The 21,488-nt window shown below is 50.6% G+C and overlaps 1 protein-coding gene across 3 annotated transcripts in view; it reads left to right on the forward strand.

Annotated features, from left to right (window-relative positions):
* Positions 1 to 21,024, forward strand: part of MAPK4 (mitogen-activated protein kinase 4) — a 147,088-nt gene extending 126,064 nt beyond the window's left edge. For all 3 annotated transcript variants that reach the window (XM_079109470.1, XM_079109471.1, XM_079109472.1), the window contains exons 3-6: positions 10,096 to 10,240; positions 13,434 to 13,595; positions 16,335 to 16,536; positions 19,627 to 21,024. In XM_079109470.1, coding sequence (XP_078965596.1) covers positions 10,096 to 10,240; positions 13,434 to 13,595; positions 16,335 to 16,536; positions 19,627 to 20,323 — 1,206 coding nt within the window. In that variant the 3' untranslated portion in view covers positions 20,324 to 21,024. The remainder of the gene's footprint in view (positions 1 to 10,095; positions 10,241 to 13,433; positions 13,596 to 16,334; positions 16,537 to 19,626) is intronic.
* The last annotated feature ends 464 nt before the right edge of the window (positions 21,025 to 21,488 follow it).

The following is a 21,488-nucleotide window of genomic DNA, read 5'->3' on the forward strand; positions in this document are numbered from 1 at the left end:
GGGGTCAGCTGACCAATATTCAGACACACGTGTGATTTTATGTGTTTGTTTATTTATTTGTCAGTGCTGGGGATCAAACCGGGGGCCTCACGCGTGCCAGGGCGTGGTTTACCACTGCGCCTGCAGATCAACATTTAGGGCATCTTAGAAGTTCATGAAAATTCCAATCAGCTGATTTTACCAAACTATTTCTTCCCCCATGTCTTTTTTAACTGCATAAATGGAATGTACCAGATAATTTACCAATGATGGTGGTATGAACTGGGCTTTAAAGATTGCGAGTTCCCTTCTTCGGTTGGAGAGATTTCCTGCTGCATGTTTTCATGGAAATGAGTTAAATAGAAGGCGTCTGAAGTCAGCAATAAGAAAGGATATTTGGCTGTGCTGTTACTCTTTAAACAAAGCTTGTAACATGCCTAATATATATATTGGCACAAAAAGGGTTTATACCTTCAGAGGGAAAAGACTGTAGAGAGGGAGGCCATATTTTTCTGCTTGAACTAAGCCCCTGGGAGGGTGTTGTTTTTCTAAATGATCTTTTGATGAGCATCTGTAACACAAAGAATTAACCTCTGTTGAAGTTCAGTCTGCTGCTGGGCTTGAGAAATCTGGCTGGCCTGTAAGCAAGCAAGTCCTAAGTTCTTAGGGAGGCCAGCATAGTGAAGATCATCTAGGGACAGGTTGAGTGGTCCCCCGAAAGAGCGTCCGCATCACCTGTGAGACTGAGAAATGCAATCTGCATTTAACCAATCGAGGTCCCCAAGGGATTCATGTACATCCCAAAATATGAGAAGCCAACTTTAGGACATCCATCAGGAGCACGGTATTGGATATGTCTCCATTAGTCTCTCAGTTCTGTATAGGACCCTCTGTCCTTCTTGAGAGCCCAGTCCCCCCACAGACAGCCCTAGAGGCCCAACAGGCCTTTCTTACATGAGGCATAGTGGAGCCTCTTATTCAGTTAAATCCCAGATGTGCCACTTAGTCTATGTGACCACAGATAAGTTGCCTATCCTCTCTGTGCCTTTGTTTCCTTGTTGTAAATGACTGTAACAAGAGTCCCTATCTCAAGGGGTTGTCATGAGGAAGAAATGAATTAATCCTATAAAGTAGTTACAACAGGAATTTGAGGAGCTTGATACCTATTAGCTAATATGACTACATCACAGATTTCTGTCATACACCTTGGCTCTTGTCCTCCCCACAACCCCAGAGACAAGCTTAACAGCTCTTCCCAAGGACAAACTTGCAAATGTCCAAAGGCAGCTCTCACACGCCCCACGCCCCACGTTCTCCAGACTACACAAGCTGGGTCCCTCCCATGCCTCAGGTCATGCCTCTGATTTCTACTGCATATCCACCAGGAGGACTTCAGGGGGCCCTGCAAGAATCACAGTATCCATGCGACAGCCTCTTGCCCTACAAGGACAAAGGTTTTGCTTCTCCATGGCCTGGTTTCTTTGAGGCTTGACCTAGTTTCTCCTAGATCGGAGGAGGGCCCATACACTCCAAACCCTTGAAGGAAGCATGTGCCTGGGCCCTCCCAAGGCTGCTGGAGCCCCTTGACCCCCTGCTATCTAGGTAGTAGCACCCCTGCCGCCAGCCTGTCTCGCCTATCTCTCCAGTTGGGTGTGCTGGAGGAGCACAGAGCCTGCAGCCCCCCTCCACTGCCCCCTTGTAGGAAGAACAGCAGGGACCCCATTACAGGGCTGCCATATTCACTGCCGTCCCTCCTTCCCTGCTTGTCCTCCTCCTCCATGGCATCCTTTGTTCCAACTGGGGTTCTCAAACTGGGAAGAGGCAGAAGCTTCCCTGGGAGCTCATTCAAGATCAGAAGGCAAGCCAGCAGCTTTGTGCAATCTGCACATTCCCAAGCACTTCCCTTGATCTAAATGCAGGAGAACCTTGGGGACCACTGACTTTCAGAACAAAGGTCCTTCTCCCCCTAGCTCCCATCTATCCCTGAGTCTAGGTGTCTTTTTGTCTCCTGTGCACATTCTGGGTCTTCTCACCCACATCCAACTTTATGTACACTGGGTCCTGTCACCACCTCAAGATGTCCCGTCCCTCAAGAACATTTCAGACCTCTAGGGATCTCCTCCAGCCCTCTGAACTCCTGGAGGAGGGCTTTCCTGCCTCTCCCTGCTTCTTGCTATTCGTTCAGCATGTCACAGTAGGGAGGCCCCACAGTGTGCATGAGCGCCCTTAGCCACTTCCCTGCCATGGGGCCTGGGACAAGTTGTTTTGCCACTCTGGGAAGAACCGAATCCAAAGGTGGGTGAAAGAATTCCTGAATGAATTCTTTGTAAAATGCTAACGCAGGGCTGGGCACAGAATAGGTTCCACCTAAATGCTGGGCGTGGCTACTTCCTGTCCTGAGGTCACTTTTCATATCACTGTGTCCTCTCTCTAACCACATGACATGTTCTTTGAAGACACGAATGATGTTAGCCATCTCTGTATCCTCCACACAGGGACTGACACATGTGTCTCCAAGTTCACATTCCAGAAACTTGGGGTTGGGAAAGTCAGGCTATTAGACCCTCCTCCACCCACATCCTGGCCTGGAAACAGGAACCATCCTAAACATTGATTTAGAAGGAGGAGAGAAATAACCCTCCTTGCCTTGTCCCCATTCACCCATACACCAAACCACAGTTGGCTGAGGCTTTATTCTGAGAGAATGTTGTCCCATTTATTATATTCATTGTACCTGTGAGGGATTAGGAGGCACACTCACTAAAGGGTGAAATAGAGAGTTTATCAGATCATGCCTTTCTCCCAGCCTTCCAGCTCCCTGACATAAGGGAGCAGGCTCAGGGCTGAAGGGGACATGGAGGAGCAGGCAGGGCTGCTGCCCACCCGCCCAGTGCGGACTCACTGGAGCAGCATTGGGGCCCATCCTGCTGGAGTGACTTGGATCCAGGCTGTTCCCAATGCCCTCTCAGGCGACTGGGACTGAGTGCTGGTTCCCTCTGCAAGGGGAGTGCTCAGAACCTTAATTATAGCTTCTCTCTAGAACTGTTGGGGGCCCCTAATTATGCTCTGCACAAGCAGCTGTTGCTAGGTTATTTCCCAAACACCTTTGAAGCTTTCAAAGGCAAAGCCTCCCGTGGGCTCTACACCACTCAATAGGGACAGCAAAATGCCTGGTAGGAAAAACAGTGGCAAAAGGCCCGAAGGCTCCCATGGAAAGATCTAGAAAAGAAACTATACACAACTGTCCCCTGGTAGTGCCTCCAGAGTTCTTCTCAACCAGGAACACAAAGAGACAAGGTGGCAGAAGGAAAGAGATCATTAGTAAGAGCAACTCCAGCCCTGCCTCTTGCACACCAAGTGGCCGTGAGGGAGAATGACAGGTGTGTGGTGTCTGCGCAGCCGTGATCCCTGCAGCCTCACTCCACCGCCGGCCCCAGCTGACCTGCAACACCACATTCATGCTCTTGTGCATCCTGCGTGTGCCCGCCACCTCTCCCTGGCCAGGAGCGATGGGCATGCCCTCCCTGGGAGGACCAGCTCTTGCCCTGCGGACAGGTTCCTCTCCACATCCAGATGGAGCTGCAGGCCTTTCCCTTCCTTCCCGATCATGAGCCCTGATGATGAAAGTCAGTCTCCACACTTGGGTACATTTCCCTCCTCAACCCTAGAAAATTCTGACTTTCACCCCATCCACTCAACTGGAACTCCTCTTTTCAATTCTGATCACCAGTCTTGTGCCGTGGGGCCCAAAGCCTCTCTCACTGAGATCTTCTCTGATCTTCTCCACTGCAGGCAGTACTCCTGGCCCCTGTGACCATCCCTCAGACCCAGGAATGGAGCTTCTTATTTGCTCCCATCTTACTTTCCCAAGGCTCCTCTTGTGTCTGAGCTTAGCGGAAGACATTGCAACTTCCCAAATTCTCCTCTCCCTGGGGCTTCTGAAACACCTCAATAAAGCCCTTTCTCAATGCCCCTAGGAACAGTGGCGTAGAGCTCAAGGAGCATGGCCCCGGTGGCTGAGGGCAGGCACTGTCCCAGCGTTGCACCCCAGACCTGCTCTGTCCTCAGGACACATTCACACAGAAACGTGAACAGATAACAACAGAAAATGGCATCAGGACAGAGGGACCAGCAGTTTTGCCCAGGAAGCTTTGGGAGATGTGATTTCCTATAGTCACCCTTAGTTGAGACAAAATTGAAAATGCAAGCTGAGTCTGGTGCTTTGGAAGGTGAGGAATCTGCCAGGGAACTCTGTGCTCCTCTACTGGGAGAAGGAACACAAACTAGTGAAGCACCTGCAGAAAGTCCAGGGCTGTCAACAAGCCTTTTTACCAATTCATTGGCTGACAAAGATGACACTGAATCACCCTGCAGAATTAGATGCCCTCGTAAGTGCAGAATATGAGAAAGACATAAACTCTATAAACCTATTGGAAGTGGCTGGCTAAATAGACTGGTGTGAAAGCACTATTCCAGCACAGCTGGCTTAAGTTAGTGGTGGACAGAAGGGTGGCAGGAAGCGCTTTCAGCAATACCGTGGGGAAGAAACTGCTCTCAGCACTGCTCCTGGGAGAAAGTCCTTCCCTTCCTAACTGTTGCAGATAAACACAATGTACACCTTTCTTTTCTTTTTTTTTTTTTTTAAACAATACCTTATGATTTTTAGAGCAAGCTCTAAACTCTGGTATTCAGAATTCATGAAATTATCCATGATCAAAACTACCTTTAAAAATCATGTGATTCAAATCTTTACCACATACACCTCAGATAAAGCATTAATCTCTAGGATAGATAAAGAACTCAAAAACCTTAACACCAAAAACAAAACAAACAAACAAACAAAAAAACCAAATAACCCAATCAGTAAACGAGCTAAGGAACTGAACAGACACTTCACAGAAGATAAACAGTTGATCAACAAATATATGAAAAAATGTTCAACATCTCTAGCAATTAGAGAAATGCATATCAAAACTACTCCAATCAGAATGGCAATTATCAAGAATAAAGGCAAAAACAAATGTTGAGTATGTGCGGAAAAAGGTACACTCATACATTGCTGGTGGGAATACAAAATGGTGTAACCATTATGGAAAGCAATATGGAGATTCCTCAGAAATCTTGGAATGGAACCACCATTTGACCTAGTTAACCCACTCCTCAGTTTATACCCAAAGAACTTAAAACCACCATACTATAGTAATACAGCCACATCAATGTTTATAGCAATTTAACTCACCATATCTAAAATATGGAACCAACCTAGATGCCCTTCAACAGATGAATGGATAAAGAAAATGTGATTATATATATGATGGAATATTACTCAGCTTTAAAAAAATGAAATTATGTCATTTGTTGGTAAATGAATGGAATTAGAGAACATCATGCTAAACAAAATAAGCCAAACCCAAAAAACCAAAGGCAGAATATTTTCTCTGATGTGCGGATGTTAATTCACAATAGGTAGGAGGAATAGGGAAGAATAGAGTTACTTTATATTAGGTAAAGGGAAGTGAAGGGTGGGGAAGGGAGATGGGGGTAGGAATGATAGTAGAGTGAAATCGACATTATTACCTCATGAACACGTATGACCATATGACTGCATGACTGATGTGATCCTGCAATGGGTACAATCAGAAAAATGAGAGATTCCACTCCATTTATGTGTGATCTATCAAATGTATAAATGCATTCTGCTGGCATGTACAACTAATTAGAACAAATTTTTTAAAAAATCATGTGATTCAAGGATAACCTAGTTATCCTTATATAATATTGTAACTTGCATGCATCCATCCCTGGATTTTGTTCAAAATACTTAATGGTCTTCCAATTAGCAATACCTTGGAGTGGAGGAAAGTGTGTGAGTTGCACAGTGTCAGACGAAGAACAATACTATCTTAATTGTTCAATATGCTGCATTTGCTGATGCTATTTTTATACAGTGAAGAAACAGCTTTGCAGTAAAGTAAGAAGCAAATAAAATATTCAACTTCTTCATTAAAAAAAAATCCCTTTGTGTTTTGTGAAAAGCTTAAGGGACAAGTAGCCTTAGGGAAAGAGCTAGCAGCTAACACTAATTCAGCAGGTTCTTGGCTTTCATTCAAAAGTCAGGAAGAGCCAGCGAGGAACTTCCTTATCTGGTGCCTCAGCCTGGTCCATGATTCTGGCCCAAGGGCAGCCTTGTCATGTGAACATCTTTCAGGTCGGATATTTCAGAAGGAAGCCCTGTGTCCCCACTTTCCTCCAGCCCTGGACTCTGCAGAGAGACAGATTAATTCCAGAACATTCCATTCCATAAAAGACTGTTCATTGACATGGCAGAGAAAACTCCCCTTAAGCCACCTCCCCTCTGGATCCTCTTTGCTTTAGTGTTTCCCTGACAATCTGACCCTCTGACTGGAAAATAAAATCAAGCCATTATTTATTTATAACCCACTCATCCAGAAGTGAAGAATTTGTACAGACAGTTTGGCTTGTCTCTGTAAATTTTTAGAATCACACTTAAATTTCTAACAAGCTACTGTACACATAATATGGGTGAGTCTCTGATGCTTTGTGCTAAAGGAATAAGTTCAGACTCAACAGGCTACACACTAAGCCTCCATTTATATGACATTCTGTGCAGGGTAAAACCGGGGTGGGGGTGGGACAAAAACAGTGGTTGCTGGGGTCTGGGACAGGGAGTGTCCAGAGGGGGTATGAGGGAATTGTTTGAAATGATGGACGTGTAAAACGTCATGTTTAGGATGGCGGTGACATGATTCTCAGCTTTCTTTGAAACTCATAACTGTGCCCTTGAAAGTCAAATTCTACCTCCATGCAGATTAAACCTGACTTTAACAAAAAATTAAACTCCTATAATAATTACATCAGCTAAACTTTTTTGAAATAAGAGACAAACCATGAGGAGCTATCGACTGGCGAGAACTCTCCACCAACCTTTGAAGGTGGGAATTGGAACTCCCTGTGCATAAAGTCGGTTGGTCCATAGTTCCTGGCTCACAACTCCCTCCCTGAGGCAGACTCAGAAACTAGAATTTCTCTCCCCAAAAGTAAGTCATAAAAAACACTAATCTACCCCACCTTTCTGCCTTTAGCTGGCCATGAGGACATTCTCTGACCTGCCTTGAGTGACACTGGGTCATAAGACTGTCCTCATTCCAGAGGCATCTTGCCCTGTACCTGGAGGAAGGAATTGCCACACAGAAGCGTCTGCACGGCCAGGCCTGCTGGGCTCCTGCCCATCATCAGCACTGAAGCACAGCCTTTTTGTCCAAACACCTTTCCACACAGTTGTTCATGCTTCATTCATACTGTGCAAAGAAGTCTCCATAAAAACCCCAAAGGAGAACATGTCCTAGAGGCCACGACAGGGCGCCCAGGTCCAAGACAGGACCAGTGGACCCTGCGGAAGGTGCCACATTGTGCAGAGGGTCCAACCGTGGACTCACAGCTGACTCACTCAGCCTTCCCTCCACAGATTCAGCAGTGGTCATTCACTCTTCCTCAGAGCGCACTGGGCGAGGCGGAGGCTGCTAGAGAGCAAGATGATGCTGCCCCCCACAAGGGGCACAGCATCTAGGGCTCCTGGGAAGGGGCAGGCTTGCTGCAGAGAAGTAAAGAAACAGTAACCGATCAGGGAGAGGACGCTGGCCTGAGTGTGCCAGCCAGCCAGCCAGGGAGGGGGATGCATCTGAGGACATCCTGGAGAAGGAAGAACGAAGGGTGATGGAGACCAGGGTTAGGGTGTGCTGAGGGTAGAGAGTAAAACCCAATTACTCTCTATTATCTGTTCCTCCTATTACCTGCTCCCAACACACATCGCTTCTGTGACCCCAAAAAGAGTGGGGAGGGAAGAAGCAAGCAATGGATTCCGCAGTGGCCATGTGCTGGGCAGCCTCCAATTCAGTTCAATTCAATTCTGATACTCTGCCTGCAGTGTCGGATCCCCCAGGCTGAAAGCTAGTCCCACCAGACTGTCCCCACTTTAGATACCAGTAGCAAGTTGTGGTCTCTGGAATTCTGACCAACCAGCAACCAGTTGAGATACCCAGGAGCACTTCCTTGGGTTTGATTAATCTGCTCAAGAGGTTCATAGAACTCGGGGAAACCTATTTACAGGTGTATTAAAAAGGATATCCCAGAGCATGCAGATGAGATTCCCAGGGCAGGGGAGGGGAAGGGGCGCGGAGCTCCCGTGCCCTAGGGCCTCATAAGATTCCCTCTCTGGGCGCCCTGTCGTGGCCTCTAGGACATGTTCTCCATTGGGGTTTTTATGGAGACTTCTTTGCACAGCATGAATGAAGCATGAACAACTGTGTGGAAAGGTGTTTGGACAAAAAGGCTGTGCTTCAGTGCTGATGATGGGCAGGAGCCCAGCAGGCCTGGCCGTGCAGACGCTTCTGTGTGGCAATTCCTTCCTCCAGGTACAGGGCAAGATGCCTCTGGAGTGAGGACACCCAGTGTCACTCAAGGCAGATCAGAGAATATCCTCATGGCCAGCTAAAGGCAGAAAGGTGGGGTAGATTAGTGTGTTTTATGACTTGCTTTTGGGGAGAGAAATTCTAGTTTCTGAGTCTGCCTCAGGGAGGGAGTTGTGAGCCAGGAACTATGGAGCAAACTGAACCAAACAAACAAACATATTTATTAACATCACAAGGGTCTTCTGCTTTCCTCCTTCCTTCTGCCATTTTGAGGCCCTGCTCTGCAGAAACACGGGCCACAGAGTGGAGCCCTTGAAAGGTTTTAGAATTTAATGAAACTTTGCTCAACAAATGAAGAGATTTCGGATGAAAAGATCAAAAGGTCCTGGGTACTTGGGCTTCCTAATTTCACTGGCTTTAACTTGGGTCTCCGATACTTTTTACATGAGTAAAAAGGAAAATTTAGGTGCCAAACTGGGAACTGTAACAGCAAGTGGCGTGACTGTCCCTAGAATCTTCCGCTGGATTCCATTGATCCTAACAACCTCACCTTCACTCCCACGTGGGTCTGAGTTCTCTTCTTCCTTCAGGGAGATTGTACCAGGGAATCCACGTGGATGTTTCTCACACTTCACTGTTGGGTTGGCTTTCTGAATTGTGTAGAAAACAATTTCTTTTTTCTTTTTCATTCTTTTTTTTTTTTGGGGGGGGGGAGGCAGGGGGCACTACTGGGGATTGAACCCAGGACACTCTACCACTGAGCTATATCCTCAACCCTTTTTACTTTTTATTTTGAGTCAGAGTCTCATTAAGTTGCCAAGGCTGATCTCAAACTTGGGATCCTCCTGCCTCAGCCTCCTGAGTCACTAGGATGAGAGGCATCAACTACTGCACCCGGCGTAGGAGACAATTTCTAAATTGCCTGGGTGTGTTTTCCTATCTATGCTAACCCATCTATGTCACCACCATATGCAATAGGAAGAGATGCCACCCCACAACACAAATCATTAGGCTTTGGCCAACCAGCAAGGAAATCTGTCCCTAACGAGACACTGTGTGGGGCCCCCAGACCCCCCTGGGCCAACAGAGCTGTGACTGCTTCGTCCCTCATGCTGTTTCCACATACCATTTACCTGTATCCGTTACAAAGATGGCCTTTTCATTCTCAGCAGGGCCTGGTGTCTGTATTTTTGGCAGCATTAATTATAAGCATTAGCACCAAAGTTACTGGCTCAATTTCAAATGTGTGGCTATTGCTGAGATTCAGACACTGGGTAAATGAAATTTGAGTCTCTCATCATTACTGTTGATGGCAGTAATGAACTTAGGAATGACTCCTATTTATCCATCTTCTTACTAGATGTGGGCAGGCCTATTATGCTTAATTACATGGACTTGGGGGGGAAATCATTCCTTCCAAAATATTGATAACCTGGATCCCTTTCCAAACAGGAGAACCCTATGACCTCATAAGATTCCCAAACTCGGCCCTTGAGCCCCACAAACTAGGCCCAGCCACTCTAACTAAACCTCTGTTCACTAATGTTCCTTCAAGTTCAACAGGAAAAGAGCAAGAATGAAGGGGATCCCCAAAGGGCCCTGTTTCCTCATGGGAGGGCAAACAGGAAGGGGCATGGGAGGATACCTGCCAATAGTCCAGCAGTGGAACGGGGACTCTGTCTTTCAGGGTTATCTGTCAGAGGGGTTGGTGACAAAGTGGTACCGCTCTCCACGACTGCTCCTGTCCCCCAACAACTACACTAAAGCCATCGACATGTGGGCAGCCGGCTGCATCCTGGCCGAGATGCTGACGGGGAGAATGCTCTTTGCTGGTAAGTTGCTCCTCTTCTAATGTCTTTCTGTTAAAGGGGAAACCGAGTGCAAACACCTGCTCATCCCAAAACATGCTCACCTTCTGCTGAAATGACTTCTTTGGCTTTTATGGCACTCCTTGGAGGCACCCTGTCATCATTTCAGGTAATACTGTCAAGACTGAAATTAGCCTTTAGAGCACAGAACCTTGGCAGTCGAGCAACCATTTTGCTATGGTCTGAATGTGTGAGTCCCCCTAATGTCATATGTGGAAATCCCATCTTAATCCACCAGCCCGAGGTGGTGGCATTAGGAGGTAAGATTTGGGGAGGCAGAGCCCTCACAAATGGGATTAATGCCTTTCTATTAAGGGACCCCAGAGAGCGCCCTCTATCTTCTACCATATGAGGATGCAGCAAGAAGGCACCATCTACAAGAGGCAATCCCTGCACCAGACATCAAATCTTAAGGTGCCTTGATCTTGAACTTCCCAGCCTCCAGAACTGGAAGAAAGAAATGTTTGTCACTTACAAGTCATCCAGTCTATGATATTTTGTTATAGCAGCCCAAATGGACTAATACACACTTATATTCTAACACCTTGAGACTGATGGCTGAAAACACCCACCTTCCAATTGTAGCTCCTTCCTCCTCCCTCCCTGACACTTTCACTGTCCTGAAGCCACATGAAAGACACACTACTTTCCTAATGCATCATGATTTTTTTGTTCACCTTGGCACTAAAGTCCCTTCTCTACTTGGGAAACTCCTATTGAAACTTCAAAACCCAGTTTGTGTCCTGTCCTTATGTGAAGGCTTTCCTAACTCCCCAGAGTGTGAGTCACCCCTCTCAGTGCTGCCACTGCACTTCATATTCTGTCCTTGCTTGGAAGAGCACTGGCTCCCTTCACTGGCTCTCTTCCATTCTCTCCCCATACCCCTCCACTGCACAGAAGCCACTTGCACAGACCACACCCCTGGCTCCACCACTAATGCAGTAGCCTCATCCTGTAGTGCAGGTCAGTGACAACTGTCCCCTTCTCCTTGAGGCTCTCTGCTCCCTGGGCTGACAGCCTTCTCCTCCCTCTCTGGCCAGGCCTCCACAGTTGCTTCTCACCCCACTGGTTCCACTTCTCTGTGCTGCGATCCTCTGCCCTCCGTCCCTCTGCCTTCCCCAAGCTTCCAAGCTCAGCCCTAACCGCTGCTCTCTCTCCCTGGAAGAATTCTAACCCACCACCTGCACCTCAGGATAGCTTTGCAGAAATGCTGGAGACCGTCACTGGTGATGCCCAGCTGGCCTCTGCATGCCGGGCCCATACTAGCAGAGAGCCCTGAGATCCGCCTCCCCTATTGCCAGGGAGGCAGGGAAAGCAACCAGCTAGTGGAGCGTCTCTGACCTGGAAGGACGTTCTCCCCGTGGTGAAGGAGTGGGGTCCTCCTCCCATTTTGGGGGGGGTGACTTAGTAGACTCAAGAGTGTTAATATGTTCCCCCAGGTGACATTTGTCACTAAGTTTCACCCAGGGATGATCAGGACATAAGTCCGTCATGTGGACTTATTTCATCAGCTTCTCCCAGAGACAGTCCCTGTCCCCCAGCTCCCAGAAGGCAAGGGGAGCCAAGCTTGAGCAAACCCCTACGACGAGCCAGAGGCTTCACAGGCCTTCAGCTTGGTCAGCCCAGCTGCGGGTAGTCTTCCTCATTCCACGAGGGAAGGAAATCAGAACAGTGGGAGGCGGGTCTGCCTCTGGGCATCTGCCCCCAAAGCCCCTGCTTTCTGCCCCACCGTGCAGCTTACTGGACACCACTGGCTGCCTCCAACATGAGGCCATTGAGGCCTGGCAGGCACGGACAGCTGAGGGGGCTAGTTCTCTGCCTTCTCACTATCCCTCACTTCTCAGAGAAGTCACTGAAGCAGTGAGGCCAAGCACCAGGCTGAGGTCCCTGGCCTGTGTCACAGAGGAGTTGGTTGGATTTTACGAGCAAAGTCCAGGCTCCTCTGTCAGCAGATTGACCTCAGGGTCTGGAGTGCTCATGTGAAGAGGGGACCCCATAAAGGCCTCCCAGAGTCTCTGAACTGGCCTTCTAAGAAGGAGCCCTTTGCAGGGAGAGGTCAAAGGGCCCCTTAGTGTGGACCCTGATGCTACAGGCACTGGCTCAGTGAGCAGCCACAATATTTGAACATGCTTAATACCACACAGGGCATCGGGGGGGACACAGGAGAGTCCCTACCCTAGGCCACCAGCTTCTGGAAGACCAGGATTCCCATGGGAACGTGTGGGCCGGAGAGGCCCTGTGCAGGTGAGGGTGAGGGAGGCTTCCTGAGGAACGAGAGGCAAGGCTGAGGACTGAATCCCACAGAGCTGAGAGGAAAGGCCACTTAGGCTAAAAAGGAAAAATGGAAGTGAGAACAGTTGGGGGTCAGAGGAGGACAGCAGGGAGACAGCCCTGACCAGCACCAACAATGGCAGAGCACAGAGGCTGCCCACAGTCAGTGGTCACCTGGAAGAGGAACTGAGTTGGTGAGACACAGAGACTGAAGCCCCTCATGGACCAGAAGTGTCTTGCGCATTCCAGCATCCAGCAGGGTACGGCAGGGCAAGGCCCTCGACACATGCTACGAATGAACGCTTGGTTCCACCCTGTCCCACCAAAGAACTGTCCCACAGAACTGGCGTGGCTTGTCTGCCTCCCAGTGCCCAAGGAGCAGAGACAGTGTGCTCATGCACATCCCAAACTCAGTCAGCTCCTGATGTTTTTCCTATTGAGGACTTTCTGGGTGGAACCCTCCCAATCAGAAACTTCAAGGAAATGCTCATTCCCAGCATTAAAATTCCCCAGCCTGGTAGAAAGCACGCAAAGAGGCACTGAGGAGGGACACCTGAGAAGCCAGGGCCAGACTGTTGTCATTATTAGCACTGGCCAGCTCAGTCTACACCAGACTGGTCCGTTCCAGACTGGGACCTGGGAGACTACCAAATTCAATCACTTCTGCTTGCATTTGACAAAACCAAGCCCAGAGATGGCAAGCAACCTGCAACTGTCACACAGCAAGTTAGCGTCAAAGTGAAAATGAGAACCCAGGTTCCCTGACTCCCAGCCTCCATCCCAGTGCCCTGAGTTCTCCCTCCCAGGCCAGCTGGAGCCTCTCTGGGGCTCCTTCACACTGCAGCCACTTGGGTAGCATGTAACCATCTGGTGCTTGCCTCCCCAGGGGCTCACGAGCTGGAGCAGATGCAGCTCATCCTGGAGACCATCCCTGTGATCCGGGAGGAAGACAAGGACGAACTGCTCAGGGTGATGCCCGCCTTTGTCAGCAGCACCTGGGAGGTGAAGCGGCCACTACGCAAGCTACTCCCGGAAGTGAACAGTGAAGGTACCTGCACCTGACCCCAGGCCAGCACCCCGAGGGGAGGCAGGCGGGTCTTCCAGAAGGCAGAGCTCAGCCCTGGGGTGCAGGAGTCAAAGCATTGGCCCTAGCTCCAGGTTGACAATCCCTAGTCTGAAGATCCAAAATCCATAGTGTTGGTATCCAGAAAGTTTCAGATTTGGGAGCACTTCTGAATATTGATTTTCAAATTAGGGATTTTCAACTGGTAAATTCCATGCAGATATTCCAAAATCTGAAAGAAAAAAAAAAATCTGAAATCCGAAGCGCTACTGCTCCAAGCATTTCAGACAAGGGCTGCACATCCTATTCTTCTGGGTCAAGGGCTACCGGGCTCTGGAGCTCAACCCTAGCTGCCTGCAGGCACTTACTAGCAGCCTCTGTGTTCCACCCTGGTTTTGCTTCCTTCTCCTTCTCATCGTTCTTGGTTGCCTTCTTACCTCTCTTTCTGGGTCCCCTCTCACCTTTTTCCCATGGAAGTCAGAGTGTGTTGCAGAGAACAGGAACATTCTGAGCTCCGGGGCCAGACCCAGGTTCAGTTCTCGGTTCCCAGGAACTGGCTGTGTGGCTCTAGGCAAATTGCTCCCTGTGCTGTGCATTCAAGGCCCCACAGGCCTGGGAAGAGGCCAAGGGATCCGCCTGGCTGTACTCTCAGAGACTCAGGGACTCATTCTAGGTGACAGGATCCTTCAGCTACCCAAATGGCCATCAATAACAGATACAGGACAAGAGAGACAGGCCCAAGGCCAAATCAAGATGCCAAGTTTGGAACTCTCTTTAAGTAAATATACCAAAAGGAACAAAACTGATAAAGACAGCTGGCATACAGAATAGGTAAAAGGGGTGCTCTGGATGAGGCAGGGTGAGGGGCTCAGGGTCCTGCCTCTCAATCTCCTAGGAATCCTTCCAGAATACCCGGTCTGAGGAACCCAGTTTGGAATCCACTGGACCAGAGGAAGGTGACAGATTGTATATAAGCCTCATTATATAAGAAATGCCTTAAAAACATTGGGGGAGGTTAAGTGGCTTTGCCCAGGACCAGGCCGTCAATTCATGGCATACAAGGTCACCCTGGGCAGCCACTTGCAGCCAAAGCCAAGAAAAAGTGGGGTACACCACTGCCCCACCCCACCCCACTGGCCCCAGTGATGGCGCCACACCTCACTGCAGGAGGGGCTGGAGAGGCAAGGCAGGGTCACCAGTGAAGGCAGAGCTGGGCCCAGGGCTGAAAGTGAAACGGGCAGATCCAGGTCCTATGGGAGGAAGGGTTTTCTACTATCTTGCGCTTCCCAGAAGCGTCTGGGCAGCAACTGGAGGATGAGCTCTCAGGGAGAGGGAAGAGAAGAACTTCTCCCCAGAGAGGGGGGCAGCCTTGGGGGCCATCACTTTCCAGCTCCAGGGTTCTCCGGTCTCTCAGTGAGGATGATCATGGTGATGCTGCTACAGTGTTTAGAGCTTCAATTCTCTGTTGCCTTGTCAAAGGGTCCATGGCCCCAAGAAAGAGGCCAGAGGCCCCAGGAGGGAAAGACTTGCCCGGGTCTGGGGCTGGGCCCTGCCCTGGAGTGACTAATCCTTCCAGTCCTAAGAACCTGTGAGGTGGATCCACTCCCAGGTCGCAGCCCCAGATCCTGAAGCCCCCTCTGAGTGTCAGGGAGTGACCGGAGTTCCCGCTGCTCACCTCATCTTTCTGCCTAGGGCGCCCAGTGACAATATGTCCTCCTGGGAGGTCAGTCGCCTTCTGAATACATGGATTTCCTGAATCATCAGTGGCTTTTTCTGCAGAGACCCAGGGTGGGCATGAGGGCAGGTTAATGGTGCAGGCTGAGGTCCACCCTGGATCCCTTGGAGGGACTGGCAGCTTAGGCTTTGAGGTCAGCTCAGTTTTCCCCTCGGAACAGGAGTGGCCAGGTCATGGTTTAAGTCGATCCTGCAGAGACTCCAATCCTGAGGAGGACCACAAACCTCTAAGCAGGCCTCGCCCTGAGGTGGCCCAGGGCAGAGTGGCCACTGCACTCAGCAGAAAGATAGCCAAGCGCCCACCAACCCAAAACCTGTGGGCTGCACTCTTGCTACACTTCCATACCAGGTGGCAAACAGTCACTGAACAAGCGTCCCATTGCCAGATTCCCACAGCCCAGAACTCCCCTTGATGAGCCACTGAAGGGTCACTACCCGGCCTAGAGGGGAGCTGCAGCCTGGTTGTTCAATATTTTGAGCATCCATCAAGCCACCTGCCTTTGTGCCTCAAACTTCCAGGGATACATATGGTGCAAAGAGCCTTGGCCTTGGAAGAGGCCCTGCCCCGCCCCAAGTTCTCCTTTCTTGCCCAGGCTCCCCAGCCCCTGCAGCGCCTCTGCCCTCCCCGCTAGCAGCCCTTGGCCCAGGACAGAGGGAGTGGGGTGACTACCCCAGTTTCCCTTCCCCTCAAGGGCCACCCGTGTGTTCCACACTCTCTCCAGAAGAATCCCAGTGGCACTGAGCCCCTGGTGTCCCAGGAGTGACTGCTCAGTAGCACACCTTGTCCTGGATGCTCTACCACTGCCCCGCCCTGTGCTTCCTGGAATCCCCCAGAGAAACCGCCTGACTCTGAGAAGCCAGCACAGGACAGGCTGGTCACCTCTTCCCTCTGGTTCTCTTCATTCATTTACAAAGTCACCATGCTGAGGGGTCCCCTTCTCAGCTTGGCAAGGGCAACAGTGACCTTCATGTCCCCTCTGCTCCCCACAGCCATCGACTTTCTGGAGAAGATTCTGACCTTTAACCCCATGGATCGTCTAACCGCTGAGATGGGGCTGCAGCACCCCTACATGAGCCCCTACTCTTGCCCTGAGGACGAGCCCACCTCGCAACACCCCTTCCGCATCGAGGATGAGATTGATGACATCGTGCTGATGGCTGCCAACCAGAGCCAGCTCTCCAACTGGGACAGGTGCGGTTCCAGGGCTTCTTGCCCTGTTGTCTAGAGCCACATTCCCCTGGCCTCTCATTTCTGTTTTGTCTCTGATCCTCGGTGACCTTTCCCTCTGTCTCCTAAGTTGCCTGGCCCATTGGGTGCTTCCTGCCTTTCTCTTGTCCCCAGACACTCTCAGTAAATGGCCAGACATGTGCTGCTTGTGTAGGTCAGGGACCTGCTTTTGTGCAGCACAGCGCCTAGACGGAGCCCCTCAGAACCCTGAGCCTACTGGACGTGGGGTTCAGTACGCACAGTGGCCCTGAGCAAGTGCTCACGGTAGGACTTACTCCCTGCGGGCTGGGAGTTTGCCCTTGAAAAGCCAATAAGGTCAGTGCAAGGCCAGAAGAAACTCAGAGTTTACCGCTACATTCGCTTTCTCATGTCTTATGTCATCTGCGCCTCCTGAGAGTGCCATTAAGGGGAGGCTACATAGCCCATAAGGAAACCTAGGCTCAGAGAGGTTGAGCTTGGTGTTCCGCCACACAGTAAATATGTATGAGGCCTTCCCCAGTCTGCATCCATATCAGTCACAGCACTCTTTCCCACTAAGCTGGGCTTGACCTCAGGATCCTTGACAAGTATCCCCTGAAGCCACTACCAATGAATCAGGGTTGGGTAGAAGAACGTTTCTAAACAGTTCCTGCCTGGGCACATAATGATCTCATAGATCCTTCCCCGCTCTGACGTTCTTAGATCAGACAGCCACACACTTGGGCTTCACCATCTGCTAATCCGGGAGGCAGGGCCGGAGCTGCTCAGTTTAGAAACAGCAGTGGAGGCTCAACAGCTCCGCTCAGCTCCGGCTCCCAGGGGACCTAACTGGGAGTCCCGCTGCCATGGGAATGTGACAGCTAGTTATGTAAGTGACAGATGAGCAATTCCTCCTTTTTAGTCATTTGACAGATGATGGGTTTCAGAATAAGGAGGCACAGAGGGAGGGCCAGGGCAATGCTGCTATTTTGGGATAGGTTTGCTGGTTTGTTGTTGTTGTCAATTGTTGTTTTCAAGTGTTGCCAGAAAATAGAGATTAATGAAGGTTCTCTCATCTGCCACCCCCATGCTGGGCCTGCCCTGGACTAGTTCCCTGCAGCCCCTCCCCTCCACTCCACGCCACAGAATTTGGGGACATAAAGCAGTGGCTTATCAAGGCTCAGCCTACTTGTAAGGTCACTGTGGCCAGGGATAGAGTCAGGGGAAGCTATAACACAGCTCCTAGGTCACTGTCCATTGTCTGACCAACACCAACCTGGGTACACCTATGCTCCCAACCTTCCCCGTCACACTTGCATGAAGGGAAAGGACAGCAAAGACTGTGACAAGTGCCTTGCTCCAGGTCTGCTCCCAGGGACACCGCTTCACCTCTGGGCTTGCTGGTGCCCTCTCCTATAAAGCAGTGGTGACACTAGGTCTGCAGGCTTGCTGTGAAGACTAGAGATAATAGATGTTTGGTGTGTAGCAGCCAAAGGGTGGGTCTTCACCTGCTCTTCCTTCTAGAAGTCTCCAGAATTCTAAGACCAAGGGAGGAGGCAGTTCTGAGTTCTAGGAGTGATTCCTGCCCTAGTGTGTCATGGGGAGGTGGGCAGCAGTAAGGTCTTCCCAGGCCTCTCCACCACACTGTGACCAGCGGCTGCCCTGCCTGCCACTCTATTCAACCACCCTTCTTGTCCTTGGCTTATCTAACTCCCCTGTGTGAGCACCAGGCGAAGTGCTCAGCAAGCAGCTGGCCAGGGGCTGCTGCCTCCTTGGTGCTTCCTGACTCCCCTAACACCCCCCCCCCTCCGGCTCTGCACAGAGCACCTGACAGAAGGAGGGAGGCTCAGCCAGGGCTGATACCTGTCTGCTTGCACAGCTCTTCATTTGCTCTTGGCCACCTGACTTCACTCTCCATGGGTGCAGGGCAGTTGGCAGAGGGCAGAATTCCAAGGATCAGCTTGGCCTCTCCTGATAGTGCCGTGATCTTTCTGTGGGCTGCATCTGCTCCAATCAATGCACACGCTGCAGGGCACCCATCCGGATCCACAATGGTAGGGGTTCTCGGCCCTAGGACTTAGACACTCCCTGAGGAAGTTTTACAAACTTGCTGAAGCAGGGCCCTACCCTAGACCTACTGAATCATCGAGGCAGGCCTGGTACTTGATTAATTCTCCTGCTTGATTCTGATGTGAGCAAGGACTCATTAAGTCCTTGCTATTCAAATTTCATCCAAGAAGCAGCTACAACTGGGAGCCTGTTAGAAATGCAGAATCCCAGGCCCCACCTCGGAGCTGTTGAATCAAAGTCTGCATTTAAATAAGATCCCAGGTGATTTGTGTGTGTATTAAAGTTTGAGGATTGCCATAAAAAAGAATAAATTATGACATCTGCCAGGAAATGGATGGAAATGGATGGATAGAAATATCATTCTAAGTGAAATAAGCCAAACTCAGAAACTCAAAGGTCAAATGTTTTCTCTCATAGGCAGAAGCTGGAGTAAAATAAAGAAAGGGGGAGGGAAGGATAGGATAATATAAAGAACCAATCAAATAGAAATTAATAGACAAACCAAAGGAAGTCAAGTAGAGGAAGGAGAATGGAAGACGGGAGGCTGGGAGGGAAAAGGAGAGATCGTGAACTGAAATCCATTTCCATGCATGTATGAGTTTGTCAGGATGAACCCAACCACTATGTTTAACTATAAAGTGCTAATAAAAAAGAAAAAAAGCGTGAGGGTCATTATTTAGGAGGATCAGTTAGAAAGTTCCATGGGACAGGGATGTGTTCTGTTTGCGGCAGTATCTGGTAATGCCCAGAGCTGAGTGCTGGCGGGCACTCAAGAAATACTGATAGGGTTGTGCACGAGTTCAAGGTTATGCCGAACAACCAGGCCGCCTGCCGAGCCCTTCGAGACTCATCTGTTCCTGCGCCACCATCCTCCCACCCGGGGGGATGGGAGGACCGAGCACAAGGGTCTGGGAGGAGGGAATGGAAAGCAGGCTTGCAAATGGCAGGCAAGGCTTGGAGGCTGGCTTCCCTCCCGGAAGTCATCCCGCCTGGGTGTCCCATCACTGCTTTGTTTGCCCTTCGCAGGTACCCCGTGAGTCTGTCCTCAGATCTGGAGTGGCGGCCCGATCGATGCCAGGACTCCAGCGAGGTGCAGCGCGACCCGCGCGCGGGGTCGGCGCCGCTGGCGGAGGACGTGCAGGTGGACCCGCGCAAGGACTCGCAAAGCAGCTCCGAGCGCTTCCTGGAGCAGTCGCACTCGTCCATGGAGCGCGCCTTCGAGGCGGACTACGGGCGCTCCTGCGACTACAAGGTGGGGTCGCCGTCCTACCTGGACAAGCTGCTGTGGCGCGACAACAAGCCGCACCACTATTCGGAGCCCAAGCTCATCCTGGACCTGTCACACTGGAAGCAAGCGGCCGGCGCGCCCCCAGTGGCCGGGGTGGCAGCGGACGCTGTGGTGCACGAGGAAGAACCCGCCAGCCTCTTCCTGGAGATCGCGCAGTGGGTCAAGAGCACGCAGGGCGGCCTGGATCGCACCAGCCCGCCTCCAGATGGCCCAGAGCGCCGTCTGTCTGCCTCTCCCTCAGAGAGCCAGACCCCAGTCGACCGGGGTGCCAGCCCTCAGTTTGACCTTGACGTGTTTATCTCCCGCGCCCTGAAGCTCTGCACCAAGCCCGAGGATCTGCCAGACAATAAATTGGGAGACCTCAATGGCGCATGCATCTCTGAGCACCCAGGAGACCTTGTGCAGACAGAGGCCTTTTCCAAAGAAAGGTGGTGAGGCCAGCGGGGAGGCCCTAGTTCTCAGCCACTGGAGAGGGAGGCCACCCCAGAAAAGCTGGCATGGCGGGAGGTGGCCACCTCCTTGGCACCTACACTACCACTTCCGCCCCTCTCTGCTGCCTTGGGGTCAGCAGAACACATGAAGGATCCGAGGAGCGAGAGGAATGTCTATTTCTTAAACTGCCTTAATAACTAGCCTTTAACCTCTGGGAGAGGATTTGATCAGGAGCCTGGCTGAGAGTTGTCACTTTCCCAGAAAAGGGGAGGCCTGCGTTTTATAAGTGGTAGAGGCCAGGAAGAAACACCTCTTAGACAGTAGTCTGCAGTCCCTACGTGGGTGGTGGGGTGCAGCTATGGCTTGCAGTCTTAGTTTTGAAGCCATCTGGTCTACATACCCTCAACCAACAGCTGAGGACAATACTGAGGCCCAGAGAATTAAAGTAACTTGCTTAGGACCACAGGTCTAGTCAGTATCTGGGCGAGCCTTGAATCCCAGCCTCCTGGCCCCTAGGCCAGTGTCTGTCCACAATATCATGTCTTCCTCTGCTGGAGTCACTCTGACTTTTTGGTGAGAAAACTTAGTCCAAGTTGTTTCTTCCCAGTCCATCACCATCTGACCCATCCAATGTTCTTTCGTTCAGAACATTGTTTTTTGTGTGCTAAAATTTGAAACTGAACCAGTTAGATCTCCTAGTCACCAAGCACTGAAATGTTCTCATCTGCCACCCCCTGCCTTTGCCTCTTCCCTGCATGGTCTGAAATCTTTGTTTCAGATTAGAGCAGTTTGAGACCTGTCTTAGTCAGTCACTTTCCAGGCCTGTGCGTCTGCCTCCTCCAGCAGCCCTATGCACTTTCCTGACATGCACAAAGACACAGCCCTCATTCCCCAGTGGATGTCGTACACGGGTGAGTTTGAAGAAAGCAATTCCAAGAATCCCTCCAATCCACCCCACAGTCCCCCACCACCCTTGCCCACATACACACAGCCCCTCTCCAGCCTACCTCGGGACCAAATCGTTCCTTTGAAGGAAAGCAAGAGGTACCTGCCCCGGAGCAGAGGTTCTAGGATGAAAGGTTCACCTGGGACCCATCACCTTTCATTAACACTGCCTTGATTTTGATTATCCATTTAGCCTTGGCTAAGAGCAGGCCATGAAGAAATA

This window comes from Sciurus vulgaris (genome assembly GCF_902686455.1).
Source record: "Sciurus vulgaris genome assembly, chromosome: 13".
NCBI classification, from domain to species: Eukaryota; Metazoa; Chordata; class Mammalia; order Rodentia; family Sciuridae; genus Sciurus; species Sciurus vulgaris.